At 51.6% G+C, this 19,031-nt stretch overlaps 6 protein-coding genes across 6 annotated transcripts; 3 read left to right on the top strand and 3 right to left on the bottom strand.

Annotated features, from left to right (window-relative positions):
• The first annotated feature begins 7 nt into the window (after positions 1–7).
• BDV59DRAFT_183683 (mitochondrial carrier domain-containing protein) lies at positions 8–1,429 on the top strand. The gene is made up of 4 exons (XM_073690569.1): positions 8–222; positions 280–336; positions 408–1,065; positions 1,121–1,429. Exons 1-4 carry the CDS (start codon positions 101–103, stop codon positions 1,328–1,330), a joined length of 1,047 nt encoding a protein of 348 aa, XP_073545556.1. The 5' UTR covers positions 8–100; the 3' UTR covers positions 1,331–1,429.
• BDV59DRAFT_183681 (Mth938-like domain-containing protein) lies at positions 1,421–2,385 on the bottom strand. The gene is made up of 2 exons (XM_073690568.1): positions 1,794–2,385; positions 1,421–1,720 (listed from the first exon to the last, which is right to left on the bottom strand). Exons 1-2 carry the CDS (start codon positions 2,281–2,283, stop codon positions 1,521–1,523), a joined length of 690 nt encoding a protein of 229 aa, XP_073545555.1. The 5' UTR covers positions 2,284–2,385; the 3' UTR covers positions 1,421–1,520.
• A 609-nt stretch (positions 2,386–2,994) lies between these two features.
• Positions 2,995–5,868, bottom strand: hmt1 (putative vacuolar ABC heavy metal transporter (Hmt1); the record flags this gene model as incomplete). The annotated part of the gene is made up of 2 exons (XM_073692444.1): positions 2,995–5,430; positions 5,512–5,868. 2 exons carry the CDS (start codon positions 5,866–5,868, stop codon positions 2,995–2,997), a joined length of 2,793 nt encoding a protein of 930 aa, XP_073545554.1.
• Positions 5,869–9,165: 3,297 nt separating this feature from the next.
• BDV59DRAFT_77695 (WD repeat protein) lies at positions 9,166–13,621 on the top strand. The gene is made up of 3 exons (XM_073697086.1): positions 9,166–9,523; positions 9,703–11,694; positions 11,761–13,621. Exons 1-3 carry the CDS (start codon positions 9,273–9,275, stop codon positions 13,508–13,510), a joined length of 3,993 nt encoding a protein of 1,330 aa, XP_073545553.1. The 5' UTR covers positions 9,166–9,272; the 3' UTR covers positions 13,511–13,621.
• BDV59DRAFT_77677 (uncharacterized protein) lies at positions 13,621–15,620 on the bottom strand. Its single transcript, XM_073697085.1, has 2 exons — positions 14,601–15,620; positions 13,621–14,541 (listed from the first exon to the last, which is right to left on the bottom strand). Exons 1-2 carry the CDS (start codon positions 15,519–15,521, stop codon positions 13,732–13,734), a joined length of 1,731 nt encoding a protein of 576 aa, XP_073545552.1. The 5' UTR covers positions 15,522–15,620; the 3' UTR covers positions 13,621–13,731.
• Positions 15,621–15,834: 214 nt separating this feature from the next.
• On the top strand, positions 15,835–17,736 carry BDV59DRAFT_204045 (splicing factor cactin; the record flags this gene model as incomplete). Its single annotated transcript, XM_073694367.1, has 5 exons — positions 15,835–16,350; positions 16,417–16,890; positions 16,943–17,569; positions 17,631–17,663; positions 17,719–17,736. 5 exons carry the CDS (start codon positions 15,835–15,837, stop codon positions 17,734–17,736), a joined length of 1,668 nt encoding a protein of 555 aa, XP_073545551.1.
• Between the last annotated feature and the right edge of the window lie 1,295 nt (positions 17,737–19,031).

Below are 19,031 nucleotides of genomic sequence, written 5' to 3'. Positions count from 1 at the left end.
GCGGCGTCGCAAAACCCAACCTGTCGAATCTAACACCACCAAATGTCCCAGGGCTCCTGGGCAACGAGAATCATAATACGTCCTTTTGCGGATATTTGAAATGCAATCCATCACACACAGACCGGGCAATGCGCCCTGTGATTCTCTCCCACCGTCCCTTCCGGCTGACAAAATCCAATTGCCTTCACCCTTGGGGTCATGGTCTCATTTGATTGCAGGCGCGTGAGTGCTGCTCTCCTACAGTCGCGCGGTGATATATATACTGATTCCCATTGGCAGTGCCGGGGGAATGGTCACAGCCGTCCTCACCAGCCCTTTAGATGTCCTCCGGACTCGGTACGTGGATCTCACCTGCAGGACCACCGCTGCGCGTTCCATCTGGCCGACTAATCCATGGGATATTACAGGTTACAAACAGATTACTACCAAACGCAAGGCTCTAAAAGCCACTCGACTCCCTCAGCGAAACCCCAAATTCGGCCATCTTTCTACCGCTCCTCTCTACTCCATTTTCGTGAAACCTTTGACATCCTCTTCTCTATCCACCGCGTCGAGGGCTGGCGCGGCCTGTTTAAGGGCCTGGGCCCGAGTCTTACGGGTGTCGTCCCGGCAAGTGCAGTCAAGTTCTACACGTACGGGAACTGCAAACGGCTCTTCCCGGAACTGATTGGGTGCGAGAAGGATTCGACGATCGTTCATGCGCTCTCCGCCGCCTGCGCCGGAATCGCCACCGGCTCGGCCACAAATCCAATCTGGGTGGTGAAGACCCGGTTGCAGCTGGACAAGGTCGGCGCCCGCCGCTACAAGGGCAGTCTCGATTGCCTTTCCCAGATCCTGCAGCAGGAGGGACCCAAGGGCCTGTACCGCGGGCTTACGGCCAGCTACTTGGGCACAATCGAGACGACGCTGCATCTGGCCATGTATGAGCGGTTCAAGTCAATCATCTCGCGAAAGGTCGATCTAGAAGGAGACAACAAGTCAAACCAGTTTGTCCAGGGCCTGGCCATGAGCGGGGCGTCGGGACTTTCGAAGCTGTGCGCGTGCTTGATCGCGTATCCACATGAAGTACGTCCTTCTGCCCCCTTCGATAGGTCTAGTATCTGACTGTTCGCGTTTCTAGGTTATTCGAACGAGACTACGGCAGGCTCCGATGGCGGATGGTCGGCAGAAATACACGGGCATCATCCAATGCGCTCGGTTGATTCTGAAAGAGGAGGGCGTGATGGCCCTCTATGGAGGCTTGACGGCCCATCTTCTCCGGACTGTCCCCTCCGCCGCTATCACGCTGGGGACATATGAGCTGGTTCTCAAGGTCCTTGAGGGTCGGTAGGGTTGTACTTAATGAGCAGAGGCGAGACCTCGAATTCCCTTCTCGTGTACGATAGATGCATACAATGTATTATAGATGTAACATAAACATGTTCCAGATACTTGCACATTGGTTTTCCGCTGATAAGATTGACCGAAGTGGAGATCATCATATTGTACACGGTCCCAGAACACCCATTCTAATCTTCCCCTTAATTACCTCCCTTCCATCCGATAGGGATCATCGCCGCCGCAATTTCGTTGAGCCCCCGCTCAGTCGCCAGCATATTGAACTGCGCAGCCGCGTTGCGGGTATCTAGGACCTCAACCCTCATCCCTAGCGAATTGATATGGCGCTTCGTCTCCGGGGAGAGCGGAAAGATATTTGCGCCCATCCCGATGAGGAGCAAATCTATCCCGTATCAGTCAGCTGGGCCCCCACACTCCTATCTGCAGGGGGAAGATAAAACAAAAAGACAACCTACCAGGACGAGGCCAAACCACATCCAGCAGCCCCCAAGCCTTCGGATCAACCTCAAATTGACCCTTCTGGTTCACCATCGCACTCCTCATCCCACCCGTCACGGCCTTCCACGGCCGCCAGGCGAACGCCTCCCCGCCGACCAGGAGCACACCATCGCCGTCCCGGACTTTCAGACCGTTGTTGAGGTGGAATCCGGTGTCGAGAGTCGCATCGACGGAGGTCGTCGGCATAGGCACACTGCCCAGCACATCCAGTGCGGCAAAGTCGGTCTGCGTGGTTTCGGAGGATTGAGGCCCGCGGTCGTGGCTGGAAGGTTTGAGGGTGTGCGAGCGCGGGATCATGCGGGTGGGACGCGCATAGTTGCTGTTGTTGCGGTGGGCGATGCGCACAATGGGCGATGACGAGCGTGCGCAGAGGAGACCGGCGCCGGGTCTGCTTGTTGCGATGGAGGTGCGCAGGGCGCGGAGGAGTTGGGGAGACGGCGGGTGCATGGCCTGGTTTTCTTCCTTGATTCCGTAACGAAGGTAGGGTTGATAGGAGAAGGAGAGTTGTTTCTGTCGTAGCTTCGTGTAGTCCTGTAGTCCTGCCTGCACTGAGGTAGATGGATAATGCGGAGTCTGGAACGGAACCGATATTTCATGTACGTAATTCTGCCTTGGGGCTCAGGCAGAAATGGTGGACTTAGCATCATGGCGCCGGGGACCAATCATATCCCGTCTAATACTAACTCTTCTACAGTAACGTGTGTATACCCAAGGTACCCTTAGATTCTAGTTGCAAAGAACTCAAAACAGGTTGTCTATCAAAAGGTAAGGGATCAGGAACGTGTACAGTCAGTGAATCCTCTGTCGCTTCCCATGGGAGCGGGAAGGCTACTCATGCATCATCACGTGTATCCATCGAGCAGCATTAAATCCATCAGCCATGCTATTCGTGTCGATTTGTCTAAACCTGTCTCTTTTCCGGCATACAAAATGTTAGTCATGCACAACGCCATACATCAAAAAATCAAAATGGAGGTATGAAAAGACATGTGGAGGAAGCCATTCCTCCTTGTTGCCTTCCGACGGAATGAAGATAATAACCCGAGACTGGTATCTTCTCACCCAGACAATCTAAGTATAATCCTTCTTTATACGTATGATGAAAATGACACCAGGATGGTTCTGTACGCCACCCCTATTAGGTACCTGTTATGTTCTTTATCCTTTTCGGCCATCGTCGGCAGATTTGGTGGACGGTTGGCGGGCCATAGACGACTGGCGGTTGCCCTTCCGATCCTCGTCGGACTGACTGGAGCTGTCATCACCGACGGCACCGGAGGTTGATGCGCTGCGAAGCCGCTGGGCACGATCCTGAAGAACCTGCGCTTCAGCGGCCGCCCTCTGTGCGCGAATTTGCTTTCGCCACATGCTTGCGTATCGCCCCTTCATAGCGAGTAATTGATCATGGGTTCCGCGTTCAGCAACCCGTCCCTCCTGCAACACTAAGATTTGGTCCGCCGTCGTGATGGTACTCAACCGATGGGCAATCACGAGCATAGTACGCCCACGGGACAAGGTGGACAACGCGCTCTGGATGTGCTCTTCCGTCTCGGTATCCAAAGCAGCTGTAGCTTCATCCAGCATGATGATCCGCGGGTTCTTGAGTATAGTCCGAGCGATGGCCACTCGCTGTTTCTCGCCTCCACTTAGCCGTAGGCCGCGCTCACCGACCTTGGTGTTGTACCCATCGGGGAAGGACATGATCTTATCATGAATGCTGGCAGCACGACAAGCGTCATAGACCTCTTCATCTGTTACGTTTTGATTGGCATACTTCAAGTTGTACATCAAAGTCTCGTTGAAGAGAACTGTATCTTGCGGGACGACGCCAATGTGTTTCCGGAGCGAGTCAATAGTGATGTCCTCGACATCGTGGCCGTCGATCCTCAGACATCCTCTCTCTGCATTGTAGAACCGGAATAGAAGGCGAAAGACTGTTGATTTTCCTCCGCCAGATTCGCCGACTAATGCAGTTGTCGTTCCAGGTTCACAGTGGAAGGTGAGTCCGTTCAGAGCCGGTTTCCGAGAGTCGTACGAAAACTCCACATTATCAAAGGTGATATCACCCTTGCAACCGAGCATGGGCTTCGCACTCGGCTTATCCACAACTGTAGGTTGTTCTCTAAACAATTCCAGCATCCGTTCGGAGTTGATCAACGCGGATTGAATGGAACGGTAGAAAGTCCCGAAGAAGTTCAACGGTCCCTGAAGCTGGGCCATGTAGGTGAGAAGCATCACAAAATCACCCACCTCCCTTTGTCTCAAAGAAACTTGGTAAGCGGCGATAAAGCATGCGATCAACAGACCCAACATGAAGACAGTATTCTGAGACGTGTTCATCAGGTTCAATGAAAAGAGCACGTGGTATTCCGCCCTCTGATAAGATGATACAGCACCCCGATATCGGTCAAACTCGTAATCTTCGGCGTTGAAGTATTTAACTGTTTCGTAGGACACCATCGAATCGTTCTTCACGGCATCCTCTTCTCTTGAAGCATTGACCATTTGGCGTCGGATCTCCGCTCTCCACTGAGCCATACGAATGGTGACATAGAGGTAGCAGAAAGTCACAATAGTGACAACCAGTGCGTAATAGGCGTCAAGAGCAATAAGAAGAATGACAATGGCAACGCAAAGATCAATCAACATCGGCACAACCTGGAATGTGACTTGTTCCAGGAAGGTGTTGATCGAGCTCCCTTTACTGAGCGCAGAAAGTACTTCACCCGTTTTCTTTCCCAAATGAAAATCAAGGCTGAGTCCATGAACATGCTCAAACGCTGCAGTCGAAAGTTCCATATAAGAATATTGGCTCACAGGGATCCAGAGACTGGACCGCAAAGATCCGATGAGACCCTGGTTGCCTTGCAACCACCGGTATAAGATGTACAGGCAAATGTCAAACCACGGGACCTGAAGTGATCCATCTTTCTTGGACAGCTTATTCGTGATGGTTTTAACCTTGTAGGGAACCAAAACATTGACCACCCGTTGCAAAATAATCAACAGAAAACAGATGACCACGACAACCTTCAACCGACGGGATTTTGACGGCCAAAGGTACGGGAAGAAAAGGGAATAACCGCTGAGATACTCCCACCAGCTGGTAGAAGGAACAGTCGTTGGGCGAACCCACGGATCCGCGGGCTTCGCGGGTTGCTGGTTCCCAGCGCCATTTGTTGAACCATAAGCGTTTCCATTCTCTGCATGAGAGGGGTCAAGCAATCCAGTAGTCTCAGACGCACTATGGGCATGGCTTCGCGACGTCTTCCAGACATTCGTTTTCTGGCTGATTGAATTGAACATGTATAGGGTGGTTAGGGTAGCTAGAATTAGTATTCTAATGCAGCTTGATATGAGTTCCAATGACTCCCACGATGTGAGGCCGTTCCGCAGACGGCCTCCTGCAGGGTCACCCACGACGGGTTCACGATGAACACCGGTTTTTATCGAGAGGGAAACACCCAGAATGGCGAGCTCGATGGGTAGGGCTACCAGCCAAGGGACAAATTGGGCGCATGTCGGGGAGGGGTTCGCATCCAACAGGGAGACGAGGATGATCGAATAGTCAAAGAACGATCCAACAACATATATCTAGGGAAAATTAGGCACTGAAGCTTGGTCCATATTTGGGAGGGCAAGTTTTTGTAATGTAGGGAGGCCAGAGTAACATACCACAACGGATTGGCCGCACCACCATTGTTCGTCGCGAGAGATCATAACATGAGCGATGTTGAGGGCTGCTTCCGAGAAAAATGTCACCATAATTCCAACCAATAACCACTTGAAGGCCAATTCGGTATTCCGGGAGAATTTTCGAGGTGCCTTCATCACGGCTACCGTGCTTCTCGATCGCTTCGGGAGGGGTCTTCCACCGGGACCAGTCCCCATTGCACTCGGATTCCGGTTGACATTTTTGGCGGTAATGACCGAATTGGCCACAAAGGAAGATAGAAAGACCAGAAAAAGCAGTATAGGATAACCGGTACGAAGGTACTCCAGCAATTCACGGGTGGCGTGATGAGAGTCCATGATGAACATCCTCCACAAGGTCCTACAAGATCAACAATATCATTAGGATATTTCCATGACACAGGGACGCGATCCGAATCGATGAACACGGGGGTGACGGGAGCGGTCGACAGCGGACAAGGAGTCTGAATCTGATGGCTGGAACCGTCGATCTTTGGCAGGGAGGTTCGAGGCTAGCCCGTAAGTCGTCCGGGATTGTAACAGTATAGCAGGGAGTTGTTGGAAGAGATCGACAGACACGTGGGACCGTAGTTCCTGCTATAGATTTGCCTGGGAATGGTTGCAATGTTCCCAGAGACCGGGGAGAACTGGTAAAGCAAGGAGGACGGAAGGGTTAAACCGACAGAACAAAGATCCAATGGAGTATTAATGGTGCAGGAAATGACAAAAGACCTTTGAGGGGAAGGGAATAGATACAGAAGAAAAGAATACGTGAGGATTGACTAAGGGAGAAAGGGTTATATGGGCCGCGACAGGAAACCCCGGGATGAACCACTGCACTCGGAAGAAACTAAGTAGAAGAAACGCATTCAGCCGGGGAATACGGAAGAGGAGGGGGAGGGGGAGGAGAACGAGAGAGGGAGAGAGGAGGGAGAAACGAAGGGAGAGAGAGAGAGGGAGAAGAGTAGAGAAGAGAGAGAGAAGACACGAGAGGAAATGATCGTTGGGATAGTGACTTTTGAGGAGAATGACGGTGTGCTGTGGATGCCGAACAAAGTCGAGACTAACCCGGTCGTAGCTACCAAGCTTGGACGATGGTGGTGGCTCGGGAGGCGAAAAATACACACCCGAGACGAAAAAGACGTGGTGAGAATTACCCCAGTTGCGTATTTGACCGGTAAAGTTGGTCCATCGTTTTACCACGTTGTGATAGACTGGAGCTGCCCGCAGGTGAGAGGCAATTAATTTTTTGGTTGTCGCCGTATTTATAGGGGGCAGAAATAGATGTTCAAGGGTCTTAACGGTCGTTCGGTTCCTGTAGGTTTGAGGTGCATGTCGGAGTTTTTTTCCAACAAAAAAAAAAAAAAAGAAAGAAAGAAAGAAAGAAAGAAATCTTGAGTAAATAAAAACAATCATACTTCGTACAGCTCATTGCTTTCCCCTGGATTCGGATCTGTATCCCTTGTTCTTGTGATATAATAGTAACAATTATTTCCTAGACGTCATTCCTGCGGACTCATGCCTCCACCAATGCAGGAAGACAGCAAACTACCGGGTCGTATTGTTGTCATGGGTTTCTCTCCGATTTGAGCTTCTAGACTGGTGTTTAACGCGCATCATGGCCACTTTCCCACAATTGACTGGGCCAGGTCAATCGTATGCCCGATGAGTACAGGGATCGAAGAGGAGGCGTTCAATCTTTCGGCCGGGCGCCTCATGGGATTGGGTTCAACTAGAGAAGATGGTTCCTGAATATAGCTGGTAATTTATGGGATAGGACAAGAAGTGGATGGTTGCAGAGCGACGGACGGCAGTCTGGAGCTCCTATGTAACTCCCGTCACACAATAGAGTGCCCTACGAAGGACGTGAATCCGACGGGGGAGTTCTTCAGAGGAGGTACGGATACCGGGACGATCTTGTGTGTGGTGCGATAGGGCAGATATACATCCTCGTGCTCTCACGGGGATAACTCCTCACGGAACTGATGCCTGAAGAAGAGTGGGGAGGAGAACATGAAAAATATCTTCCAAGAAACAATCATAATTGTCGGTCTTAACTGGTAGGGATGAGAAATGTTGATCTCGATGGACAAGGGGCACATCAACTGTGGTAGGATGAAATCACTCGTGATGGATCCCGCTAATTCTTTTCAGGAGGTGTGGATGAGATGGTCTGTGAGCTGCATAACATGGGTAAGGTCCGGATTGGAGGCGGGTGTTGGACCATCAGCTGCCTAGTGTCCATGGACAATTCAAAATCTGGATTTAGGTCTCAGAGGAGCCTCCAATCAATTAGTCTAGACTCCTCGTAGGGGTGGCCTTAATGAGTGGATGCGTTTCCCTCCACCGAAGATGATTGCCCCATGGTAGGTTGGTATCTCTCCCCGATGGTATTTATGATTTCCGTGGACGCAAAACCGCCTCCTCATCTGCTACACATAAGGGAGGGGGGTCGGGGCACCTCCATCACTGGTTGTCCGGTCATCGGTGGCTGAACACAACACACTGCCAGGGGTAGCAATCAGAACTGGGAGGATAGCAACACCAAAGCCCAAATAGAACACAGTTTACTGCGACAACAGTCATGATGCTATTTTTTGGAGACTCAACCACCATTACAAGACCAACTTCATCATTCGAAGATGACGACAGCCGGAGGATCTCGATCGGTGGGGGAACCACCGCGCGTCGTTCGTCGTCCAAGTCAAGGGTGCCATGATCTATCCTGTTGAGGCATCTAGCCTGTCCCACTTGGGGGGTCCCGAGTGTCCGGATGATCTAAAACCACTCTGGGTGGAATGTCTGTACCCGAGTGAGTATTTTTCAAAGGAGAGGCGCCCCGGTGGCTACCCAGGTATTATGCCTGTAAGCATTGATGGTCAGGTAAGGTCCACTACTCCGGAGTTGGTATGATGTAAGGTGCATAGGGTAGTTACCTAGAGACACAGGTAGGATACGCTGCAGCCAGGTTGAAGGCAGAAGAGAATTCGATGTTCCACCGTACTTACCTAGCTTCCCTATCGAGTCAATTTTCTCTTTTCCCACAGGGGCAAACCGGAAAGGCGCCTGCCAGACGGGGACAGACGATGGACTATCCTGCACACACCGCCCTTCTCTCACTGATACATCCCTGCATGCATGCATGCCATTTATCGTAAGGAACTTTTCTCTCTTTCCAGGTCATTTGGAACAACGTTTACCTGCATTCATCCCGCAAAATCAATTGTACACCTCACTCCCCAGACGCCTTCCCCGGGATGGTTCGGCATTCATTGGGCCTCGAGTACCTTACCTGGTAAACACTGTCGCGATCCATCAGCTGGACAGGTCCAAATACCTTCCGATTACTGAAACGATTATTACCAGTAACGATGATACACCTCTTAACGACCACTGGTACAGGCACTATCTGTCAGTCACGCGTTCTCGCCACTCTATTCTTATCTGCTGGATCGTGATGGCCATCCTCCTCTCTTCTTCCAACCGTGGACCAACTTGTGCGCATCGTTCATGTTTCGTCGCTGACTAATCTATCAACTCCAACTGCGGCATACCACAACCGTGCGTGCATCCATCTGGAAACATTTCCCACTTCTTACTCACTTGCGCCCGACTCGTCACGTCACGGTCGCTCCGTTTTCCCCTCTGTCTGCCCCGTTCTCCAGGTGTTTGGTCGATAACCATGGGGCATCGACTTCCCCTAAGTTAAGTCCTGGTGGGACGCGATCATCGTCATTGGAATCATGTCCGAGTTCTCGCGATTGCCCCCTCGCAGTGCTGGCAGCAGCAGCAACAGCTCTTCTCCAGCCCCCCCGCCTCCCCCTCCAGCTCCCGTGCAACAACAGGCCAAGTATTCCAATCGGGCGGCCAGTGCTTTGGCGAGGTTCGCACAGCCCTTCTTTTCGGGGTCGAGACCTCCCAGCCCGCAGACGTCAGGCGGTGCTCGTGCAGATTCACCTGCTGGTCCCCGATATAATACTAGATCCAAATCATTGTATAGCTCCTTTCCACTTTCTGTTCTTCGCCACTACTCCCCTCCCCCCTCCCTGCCGTCTTGACATTTTCAGCCCCCCTTCGTCGGTTCAGCGGATGATTGTCTATTCCGCCCTTCACTCATATGCAATTTCCCATCCCTCCCGTGAGCTTCAGCGTACCATTCTAACCGCATCCTAGACCCGGGGAGTCTCAAACCGTCACCCATAAAACCGGGATTCCCATAGCTGCGTTGGATATTTCCCCTCAACGGACGCATGCAGTAATTGCCGGTAAAGAAATTCTCAAAACTATCCGTGTCTCGCCGGACCATTCATCCGAGGAGTTCAACCTGCGCAATGCCATCATTAGTTACTCGTCTACCCATCAAGTCCCAAATGGCCCTTCCGGACGGCACAAAGACCAGCTGATGGTCCGGGATGTGAAGTGGTCACATGGAATTCACGATCAGGTCATCGCCACTGCGGTGGCCAACGGCCGCATCGTTCTCTATGATCTTCACCGGACAGGTTTGGAATATTGCCGCTTTGTAGGCCACAGCCGTCAGGTTCATCGATTAGCGTTCAACCCATTTATGCCGTCATTATTATTGTCCGCCAGCCAGGACTCCACCGTTCGCATGTGGGACTTGCGGGTGCCCTCCACAGGTCGCGGGGTACCGGTATCTGGGAGTACTCACTTGTTTCACGGAAACAGTGATGCCGTTCGGGATGTGAGATGGTCTCCCGAAGACGGTGTCGCTTTTGCAACCGCCACGGATAGTGGCACTGTTCAAACCTGGGATACTCGGCAGCCTAACACTCCTGGACTGAGAATCACTGCCCATGACAGGCCCTGCTATTCGGTTGACTGGCATCCCGACGGAAAACACCTAGTGAGTGGTGGCACAGACCGACAAGTCAAGGTCTGGCATGCTCAGGCCACCGACCGAAGACAAAAGCCGGTCTTCCAGTTCCGGACACCCCAGGCAGTGAATAATGTTCGCTGGCGTCCGCCGTCTTGGGCGAGAGAACCGGAGAATTTCGGGGACTGGCAGTCAACCCAGCTCGTGACGTCTTACGACAAAGAGGACCCGCGAATCCACTTGTGGGATCTCCGTCGACCCCATATCCCCTTTAGAGAATTTGATCGATATGACACCCGCGCATCCGACTTGCTGTGGCATTCGAAGGACCTGTTGTGGACTGTAGGAGAAGGCGGTGTTTTCACCCAGACCGATGTTCGATATGCTCCACAGGTAGTCAACCGGCGACCGACGTGCTCAGTTGCGTGGAGTCCAAGTGGTGAGGTGGTTGCTTTTGTTCAAAAACGCCCCAGACGAAGTACTCTGGGGCTCACTGCTACTGAATTCATAGGCCACCAAGAGGAAGACACTAGTAGCGGTGAAGTGCTGAGTCAAAGCCCTGTCGATGACTTCCTTGACGAACCTTCGTTCACGCTTGTCCATCACCAGCGTAGTAAATCGGCAAGCTCTCGACCATCGAAGTCTTTGGGAAGTACACCTCCTCGGCTTTCCGATAAGAGCCCCGTCACTTCTCTGGAGAAAGTGATGAGCAAGGTCAAATCCCCCGAACCGCACCAGATGGGCATCACGGGGAGCATTCCAGGGGGAACAATGAGTAGGGATGTGTTTCAATACTTAGCCCGTCATTATTCACCATTACTTGATGATTTTGATAACATGCATGTTGATCCTTTGTCCTCTTTGCTCGAGTCGCTAGGGCACAATGCCGAGTGTGCAGAGGATGTGTCATTAGCCAAATTGGCACAGACCTGGCGAATCATCAAGTTCGCAGTCATTCAGGAACTTCAAGTGAAGGCGAGAGAGGAACGGCGATCTGGGCAAAAAGCCTCTCGCAACATGAAAAAGAAGTCGTCCAAAGAATTGCTACGTTCCGAAAGAACACGAGCCTTGGAGGATGGAAAGCATGACAAGATGAAGAACCACCTCTTCAAAGGTGTCGTGGAGACCAAAGTGGCCAAGCCATCGCTCTCCGACACTGAGCCTGCATCCAGCATGACTACTCCCCTTGCCCGCCCTTTACCTGATTCCCCTCTCGGATCCTCAGATAGCTCCAACTCACACATGTCGTCTCTTAACGAACAGGATATCCAACCCCTCCCACCATCAGTCCTCAGCTCAAACCAAGACACCATGAATTCAAACGACTGGTCATCAATGTCGGATATAGAGCCTCGGCCCATAATTCAGGTTGAGCGGAGTCAATCAAACGCCAGCGAAGAGCTACCGTCGATTCCTGAGAGCGTTCCATCTGAGCGGGTGCCTGGATTGACTCCGTACGTCTCGGAAGACCAGAGGTCGGCCCCGCGTGACATTAGCAGACGGGCAGATTGGCGTAGCCGGGATCGGCCAATACCTGAGGAAGACGAATATGATCAAAAGATGGAAGATAAGAGGGCTGCTATTCGGGATTACAAGTCGTTCCCCAAAAAAGTCCTGTCGCTTGAGTCGCCTATGGAATCGAGTAGGGCTCCAGGGTTCCAACGTCATGAGTCTTCGGAAAGCTTTCCTATGTTCTCGGCGTCTACTGAGAGCTCTCATCCTTCCAAATCAATGGGGACATCGTTTTCCTCGGCAAAACTGTATGATGTTGGGGAAGACACAGATCCGGCAGAAGAATCGGGCAGTGACACAAATGAGACTCGAAACCAATCTGTGCCTCGGAATCGAGGTGCTTCGATTACAGATTCTGGGCCTGCTCGTGACCAAGAAGCGCAAGGCAATGGCACATTTGACGACTCCCTCCCGGATACTAATTACGTCCACCTAGAGCGTCCTTCCAGCCCTCCTCCATTGTTGATGGAATCAAGTCCTCTGGAAATTTTGCGCCAGAAGGACGAAGACTTGGCGATTGATGGGTCCAAGAGCATACCCAGTCAAGAGCGCCAGGCACTATCCGAATTGGGAGATGGTCTTTCTGATGTTGCGATTCCGATGAGTCTTGACGAAACTGGGTATAAGCCTTGGAGCGCCGGAGTCTTATTGAAGGAAGCGATCCAACATTGCCACAGTAGCACAAACATCGATATACAGTCCGCCGCACATTTGCTCCAGAAATTGCGCACGCTCTTTGAGGATTGTGAAAAGATCCTTCCAAACGAAGAATGTGAGTTCATATTCAAGGTGTACAATGAGCATCTCATGCGCCAGTCCATGTATATTGAAGCCGCTGAGCTCCGTCTACTCTGTGCCCCATCCTACCCAGAGGTCTACGAATACTCCCAAGTCGATACCACTATGAACGTGTTTTGTTTCACATGCAAACGCCCTTACGACAACCCGACTCATGACAATAGACGTTGTCACCGATGCGATACGCCCCAAGAGCCTTGTGCGATCTGCATGAGCATTGAGCCGCCCCCTGAATGGGTAGCTGAACTGTCTGCTTCCTTGCAGTCACCACATGAGCCAGACTCGGAGACTGCCTCGCTCCCGCTCTCGTCCTCCCGCTCGTCGGTAAAGACGGAGTCTATCCTTCCCCCTGAACTACATCAACTGGACGAACAGTACCCGGGCCCTTACCGCTCTCCACGACCGAAGGGCTCTACTCTTTGGAGCTGGTGTCAGGGATGTGGACATGGAGGGCACCTAGCCTGCATGCAAATATGGTTGAGTGACACCTCGGTCAGTGAAGGTGGCTGCGCCACCCCAGGCTGCATGCACGATTGTGGGCCAGGTCCGCGTCGCGAGCACAATCGCACTGTGCTCTTGGACGAGTCAAAGAAGCGTGATTCAGCTAGTAGAAGAGCGGGTATAGGGTTTGTCAAACAAGACACCTGGGCTAAAGGAGAGAGTAAGGCAGTCGAAAAGGTTCGAGGGATGCTAGGTGCTGGTACCACTGTTGGACCCAATACGTCCGCTCTAATGTCGCCCAAGAAAGTGCGGCTTGTCACCCCTAGCGAACAGGGTAGACGCCGCACTTCCACCAGGTCTAGTACTGGAGGAGGTAGTGGGTTAAATCGCTGAGATGCGCAGATGTCCTTTTTACTAAAATTTCTTCGGATATGGCCAGACAGAGTGTCGTGCCGTGGTAACTTTTCACTGGACACTCAGCCGTATATTATGTTTGATACCAGGTAGATATGTACAATATGAATTATTTAATGTGAAAGACACAAACCAAACACCCAGCATCAGGGAATTTATGCGCAAAGATACAAGTAGATGGGTGGTCATGTTATATTGTGTTAGAACTTGCGCTTTTTCTTCGCAGGTGCTTTCGCTTTCGCTTCGAGTTGTCTCTTCAGCTCTTCCCGTCTGCGGTCTGCTCTCTCTTGTTCAGTTTCTTCCGTCTTAGGCTCCTCTGGCTGCATTTTCTGTGCTGCCTTTTCGGGGTATGAAGATTTCGCTGGCTCAGGCTTGGTCTTCTTCGCCTCTCCGATATTGATTTCTTCTTCGACCTGCTCAGGAGGTGATTCCTTTTGACGAGACACAACCTCACTCGTACTCTTAGGGGTTTTGCCTCCTATAACACCAAGCTTACCGGCTCGTTTTGTTCTCGCTGCCGGCATTGGTGATTTCTCAGTGGATGGTTCTCGTGCCGGCTCTCTTGCCGGTGACTTGGGAGCCGGCTTCGCTTCTTTCTTCTTGCCGCCGATTACTCCCAAACCGCGCGGTTCCACTAACAATCTCTTGGGCGGCTCCTCAGATTTAGAGGCTGCTGGTGATAGAGGCGAGGAGTCATCCTGCTCGTCAGGCCCGGAATCAGTTTCATCCTCATCTGTTAGAACCTTATTCTGATTATGAGGCTGTGTTGGTTCTACTTCAGGAGAGCTGTGTTCCGAGAGAGGAGTTGGCGTCTGCGGTGCTTCGTGGTGCTTTTTCCTGCCCCCAATCACGCCCAGTCCTTTGGATGGTTTTGGTTGCATCTTCTTCCGTGTTGGGGGCGGTGACTCCTTGTTAGATTCTTCATCCGGTTCTCGAGGCTCCTCCGGAGATATTGGAGATTTCCTTTCCGTACCTTGAGGACGTTTTAGCCTTGGTGGCGTCACTTGCCGCTGAACAGAGGTCAGATTCCAGAGCAATAGACTCGCATGTTAGAGTTGGGTGGACGTACCTGGAACTCATCATCTTCCGTTTCTGCCTCCGAGTCAGTTTCCATCTCTGCATCGTCTGTAAAAGCCTTTGGACCTGGAACTTGATTTTCTTTTTGTTGTTTGGGGGTGGAACGAGGAATGGCATCCTCGGTGACCGAAACCCCTTCCCACCATGCGTCTGGTGGCGGACGAAGCTTTCCAGCTGGTTTTGTGTCCTCAGAGCTGGAGATTTCCGCAAGGATATTAGAAGCAAGGTCTACATCGGGCGACGTTTTGCTGACTTCATCGAGCCAAGCTTGTTCATCGAACGGCGCGACACCTTTGATGTACTTTGCAGCTTGTGCCAGGGTGGTACCTTTTCGGCCAGATCGTAGACCGGATATGCCGGGGAATATCGTGCTCAGATCGATACCTGTGGCCTCAATCTTGTCGAACAGTTTCGCTAGGATCCAGTCTTTTCTATTGAGTTGGTCGATGAGCGTTTTCTGGCGCAACTCCCGGTTTACTTCTGCCTCAATTAAGGGAAGAAGGAGATGAGCGGTTGTGGAAGAGGATTGTTCTTTGTCCAGATACAGCGTCCACTTCAGAGGTTCAAGCGGAGCAGGCAGTTTGATGGAGACGTCCAATTCCAGCGAACCTGAGCTTCCCTGATGTAGACCTATGCGACTTCCGGGCTCGTGGCGCAGCGCATCACCGATTTTTTGTAACAAAAGCCCAAATTGATCTGGGTCCTCGCTAGGATCAATCGTGGCATCGTGTTTGTCGGCTCTCTTCAATATGGCCTGGCGATTCATATGCTCTGACCAAACGTTGGTCAAGTCTGTCAGGTATACCTCATAGCTGGTTGACGTTGTAATATATTTAAAGAGAAGAGGGGGCAAGCCTGCCGTCTCTGGGAGATGTAGCTTTTTCCATGGCGCAGACATCATGAACAGCGTCATCCATGAAGTCTAAAATAAAGAGTTGAAGCAACTACTTCACGTAGCCCGCCGTTGTGTAGGGTCGGGGTTCCGTGTCATCATAACAAGCGTGAACTCACTAGGCGGAAGCGGGAGCATAGATACCTGGAGCGGCACTAATCGAGTAACTTTGCCGCCCTTTGCGCCTGACCTTCCGCTCTTGGCGCGCAACCCAGACCGTTCGATCTGCGGCAAGAATCCATCCGCAGTTTATATCGCGGTCACCAACTACGAATACCACCCACGACCCACGTTATTACCCTACCAAGGAACACCACTGGAAGGACGCCAGAAAATGTCGGCGCGAATTCCCGACCGCACAGGCTCGAAGCGAAGCAGGTCGCGATCGCCGTCCTCGCATCAGCCCCAGAAGCTTCCCCGCAGACATGACGAGCGAAATTCGCCGTATGGAGGCGGCAGAGGCGAGGCGAACGGGAGGGGCAGATCTACACCATCGCAGGGATGGAACATGAAGGATCAGGTGCGGCTCAACCAGCTGCAGGAAGATGAGCAAGTGCGCGAGTGGGTGGCGCAGGAGGACATCTTCGTGCTCAAGCAGGCCAAAAAAAAGGCGGAGATCAGAGTGAAAGAAGGGCGGGCGAAACCGATCGACTGGCTCACTGTCACTCTGCGGGTAATCGATCCTACGCGAAACCCGCTTGACGATGAGATCGCGGACTCGGAGTTGGATATTGTGGACCCAGATGGCGTTTTCGAAGGTCTTTCACCTGGCCAACTGTCGGATTTGGAGAAGGATATTGATACATTCCTGGGATTGGAGGCCAATTCGCAGAATAGGGACTTCTGGAAGGTATGTTTTGAGCTTCATAATATTCATGCCACGCGGGAGACTAATCTGACGGTTTGTTTGCTATAGACCATGAAAGTGATTTGTCGAGATCGCCAGAAAACTACGGCCCCCGAAGGACGTGCCATCAGCTCTGTTGCTGCCGATATCAATAAGCTTCTGAGTCCAAAGTCCTATGAGCAACTACAGGCCCTGGAAGTGCAAGTCAAGAAGAAGCTGGATTCCAACGAGCCAATCGACACAGATTATTGGGAGGAACTTTTGCGCAGCCTTACGGTGTGGAAGGCTCGTGCAAAACTGAAGAAGGTCTACCAGGCAGTCATTGATGAGCGTGTTCGGGGACTTCGCCAGCAACAACGCGAGGAAGCAGAGTCTGTGCGTGCTAAGCTTGCTCCTCTCGCTCCTGTGGTGCATACGGATGCTACGGGACAGACAGATGATGGGAAGGAATTCCGGGGTCTTGATCCTGACCCGTTGCTCCAAATCCGCCCGGAAGACAAGGTCCTAGAGGTATTGGACGAGGCGGCCTTCTTAAATCAAGTGGTGGGTTCTCCAAGCCCCTCATGATCCATTTTTACTTACTAACCTCTCATAGGGTCGCGATCGTCAGAAGATCCTGAAGATGGGCTTTGTTCCTATCCGTCAACGGCAGACCGAAAAACCTTCAGCTGCGCCAGTGAATCAAGCATCGAACGCACCTGTGGCAACTGCTTCTACTCGCTTCTCGGCCATACCAAACGAGGATTTCTCTCAGGCAACAAAGGCCCTTTACGAACGGGAGCTTGCGCGGGGTATCAGTGAGAACGAAGAGATTTTCACTGGCGAGGAAGCTGTCAGCACTACCTCTCAGCCACAGTGGGCAAGCAAATATCGACCACGGAAGCCTCGGTACTTCAACCGTGTACAGATGGGATACGAGTGGAATAAATACAACCAGACACATTACGACCACGACAATCCACCCCCGAAAGTGGTTCAAGGATATAAATTCAACATTTTCTACCCTGACCTTATCGACAAGGCAAAGGCCCCGACGTATCGCATAGAGCGCGAGCATGGGCGGAAGCGTGGCCAGTCATTTGCTGCTGCAGGAGAGGAAGATACATGTCTCATTCGATTTATGGCTGGACCGCCGTATGAAGACATCGCGTTCCGAATCGTGGACAAAGAATGGGATTATAGTGCCAAGAGGGAGAGGGGCTTCAAGAGCACTTTCGACAAGGTGTGTGGGCCCTGTTGACCCAGATTCATAATCGCTATGAGAGAGACTGACGCATTCGCAGGGCATTTTACAACTGCATTTTCAATTTAAACGGGTAAGTCGGGGGTTTCCCTTACATGGAGAAGGTTACTATGCTAACTGTTTGTCAGATATATTACCGGAAGTAGAGATGAAATTACATTCTTATCATTCGTTTCATTCACCCGTTGTTTGTGTCTCTTCGCATCTTGTTATAAAGAAATGTAGGCCGTTACCGAGTATCGTCAGGACTCGAGGAGTAGTGTCTGTGATTGGCCTGGGAAGTATCAACCACCAGCTTCAGCATTGGATCACAGCGCGATCAACGATCTGAGATGTATCATATTGTACGTCGCGCATTTCTCCGATATGTCACGACCATCCACGTGTGGGCAACAGAATGCTTATCTACACCCTATTTGGACCTCCTTTCTCTCTTCGTCTCTACGACATGTATATATGCCAGATTTCCTCAAGCGTACGGTGCCCAGTACGCAGGGGATTCCATCACGTGGGACAGCGGGGGGTTGAGTGGCGCTTACTATCTCAGCTCAGGTTTCCCTGGTATGTCTTGCACGGAATTAAGGGGCGGGAGACGCTGCGATGAAGCGGCTTTGGTGCCACCATGCCACCTGCAGATTGTCTTAAGGGTTCCGGCTGGCCGGGGAAGCGGGAGAAGGCTTCAACCTCTGTACGATGGGTCCAACGAGCATCAATGGTGGCGGAATGCCAATTCCAGAAGCATCTGCTGCCAGTCCTTCGGCCGTAGTCAATGCGATAGTGCAAAAAGTTGTTGGCCTACTGTAACCTCCCGCTGCCTGTCAGTTCCGGCCCTCTGAGCATTGTAAGGTCATTAAGTACCTCCACTGCAGTCGAGGTAGCACCAGATTTACCCGCTACATAGGCTCTGTGATAGCCTTTGGCGCACCTGTACAATGGAGATCTCGGTGGTACCGTCTGTTGACCCAGATGAAAGAGTACCAGCGGCTACATCCCCGGAGCACATGATGCAGGCTAGTGGTTTTTGCTGGGTCATTTTGATTTACTTTTCTTTTTCTCTTGGACCCTCTAGCTATATGTCGTTCCTGGTCTTTGCAGATCTAGTCCCTTTGGGCCTCACCCAGTCATCTCTTTTTCTCGATCTCTCCCGATTCTCTCTGGGGTCTGCAGATGCATGGTTGTGGGTGCTTACAGGGAAGAACCATTGCCTTAATGTGCTGGCCCAGCTTGACTCGCAGCGTCAATTTACTCTGCAGTTCTCTAACCTGAATGGTCACACGTCTTACCTTCTGTTTTATTTTATTTTATTTTTTCCCCTTCGAAAATCTATTTTTCGCTTTGCTCGGGGTAACTTTTCTTTTCCTTTACTTCAGCCCCTCCGTACCATTACCCATATTCAAACACACTTTCTTCGTCACCGGCCGAACTTCTCTTCCTTTTCCTT

Source organism: Aspergillus ambiguus (assembly GCF_047715705.1).
Source record: "Aspergillus ambiguus strain CBS 117.58 unplaced genomic scaffold BDV59scaffold_29, whole genome shotgun sequence".
NCBI classification, from domain to species: domain Eukaryota; kingdom Fungi; phylum Ascomycota; class Eurotiomycetes; order Eurotiales; family Aspergillaceae; genus Aspergillus; species Aspergillus ambiguus.
The sequence above is the reverse complement of the archived record's forward strand: the minus strand, read 5'-3'. Positions and strand labels throughout refer to the sequence as shown.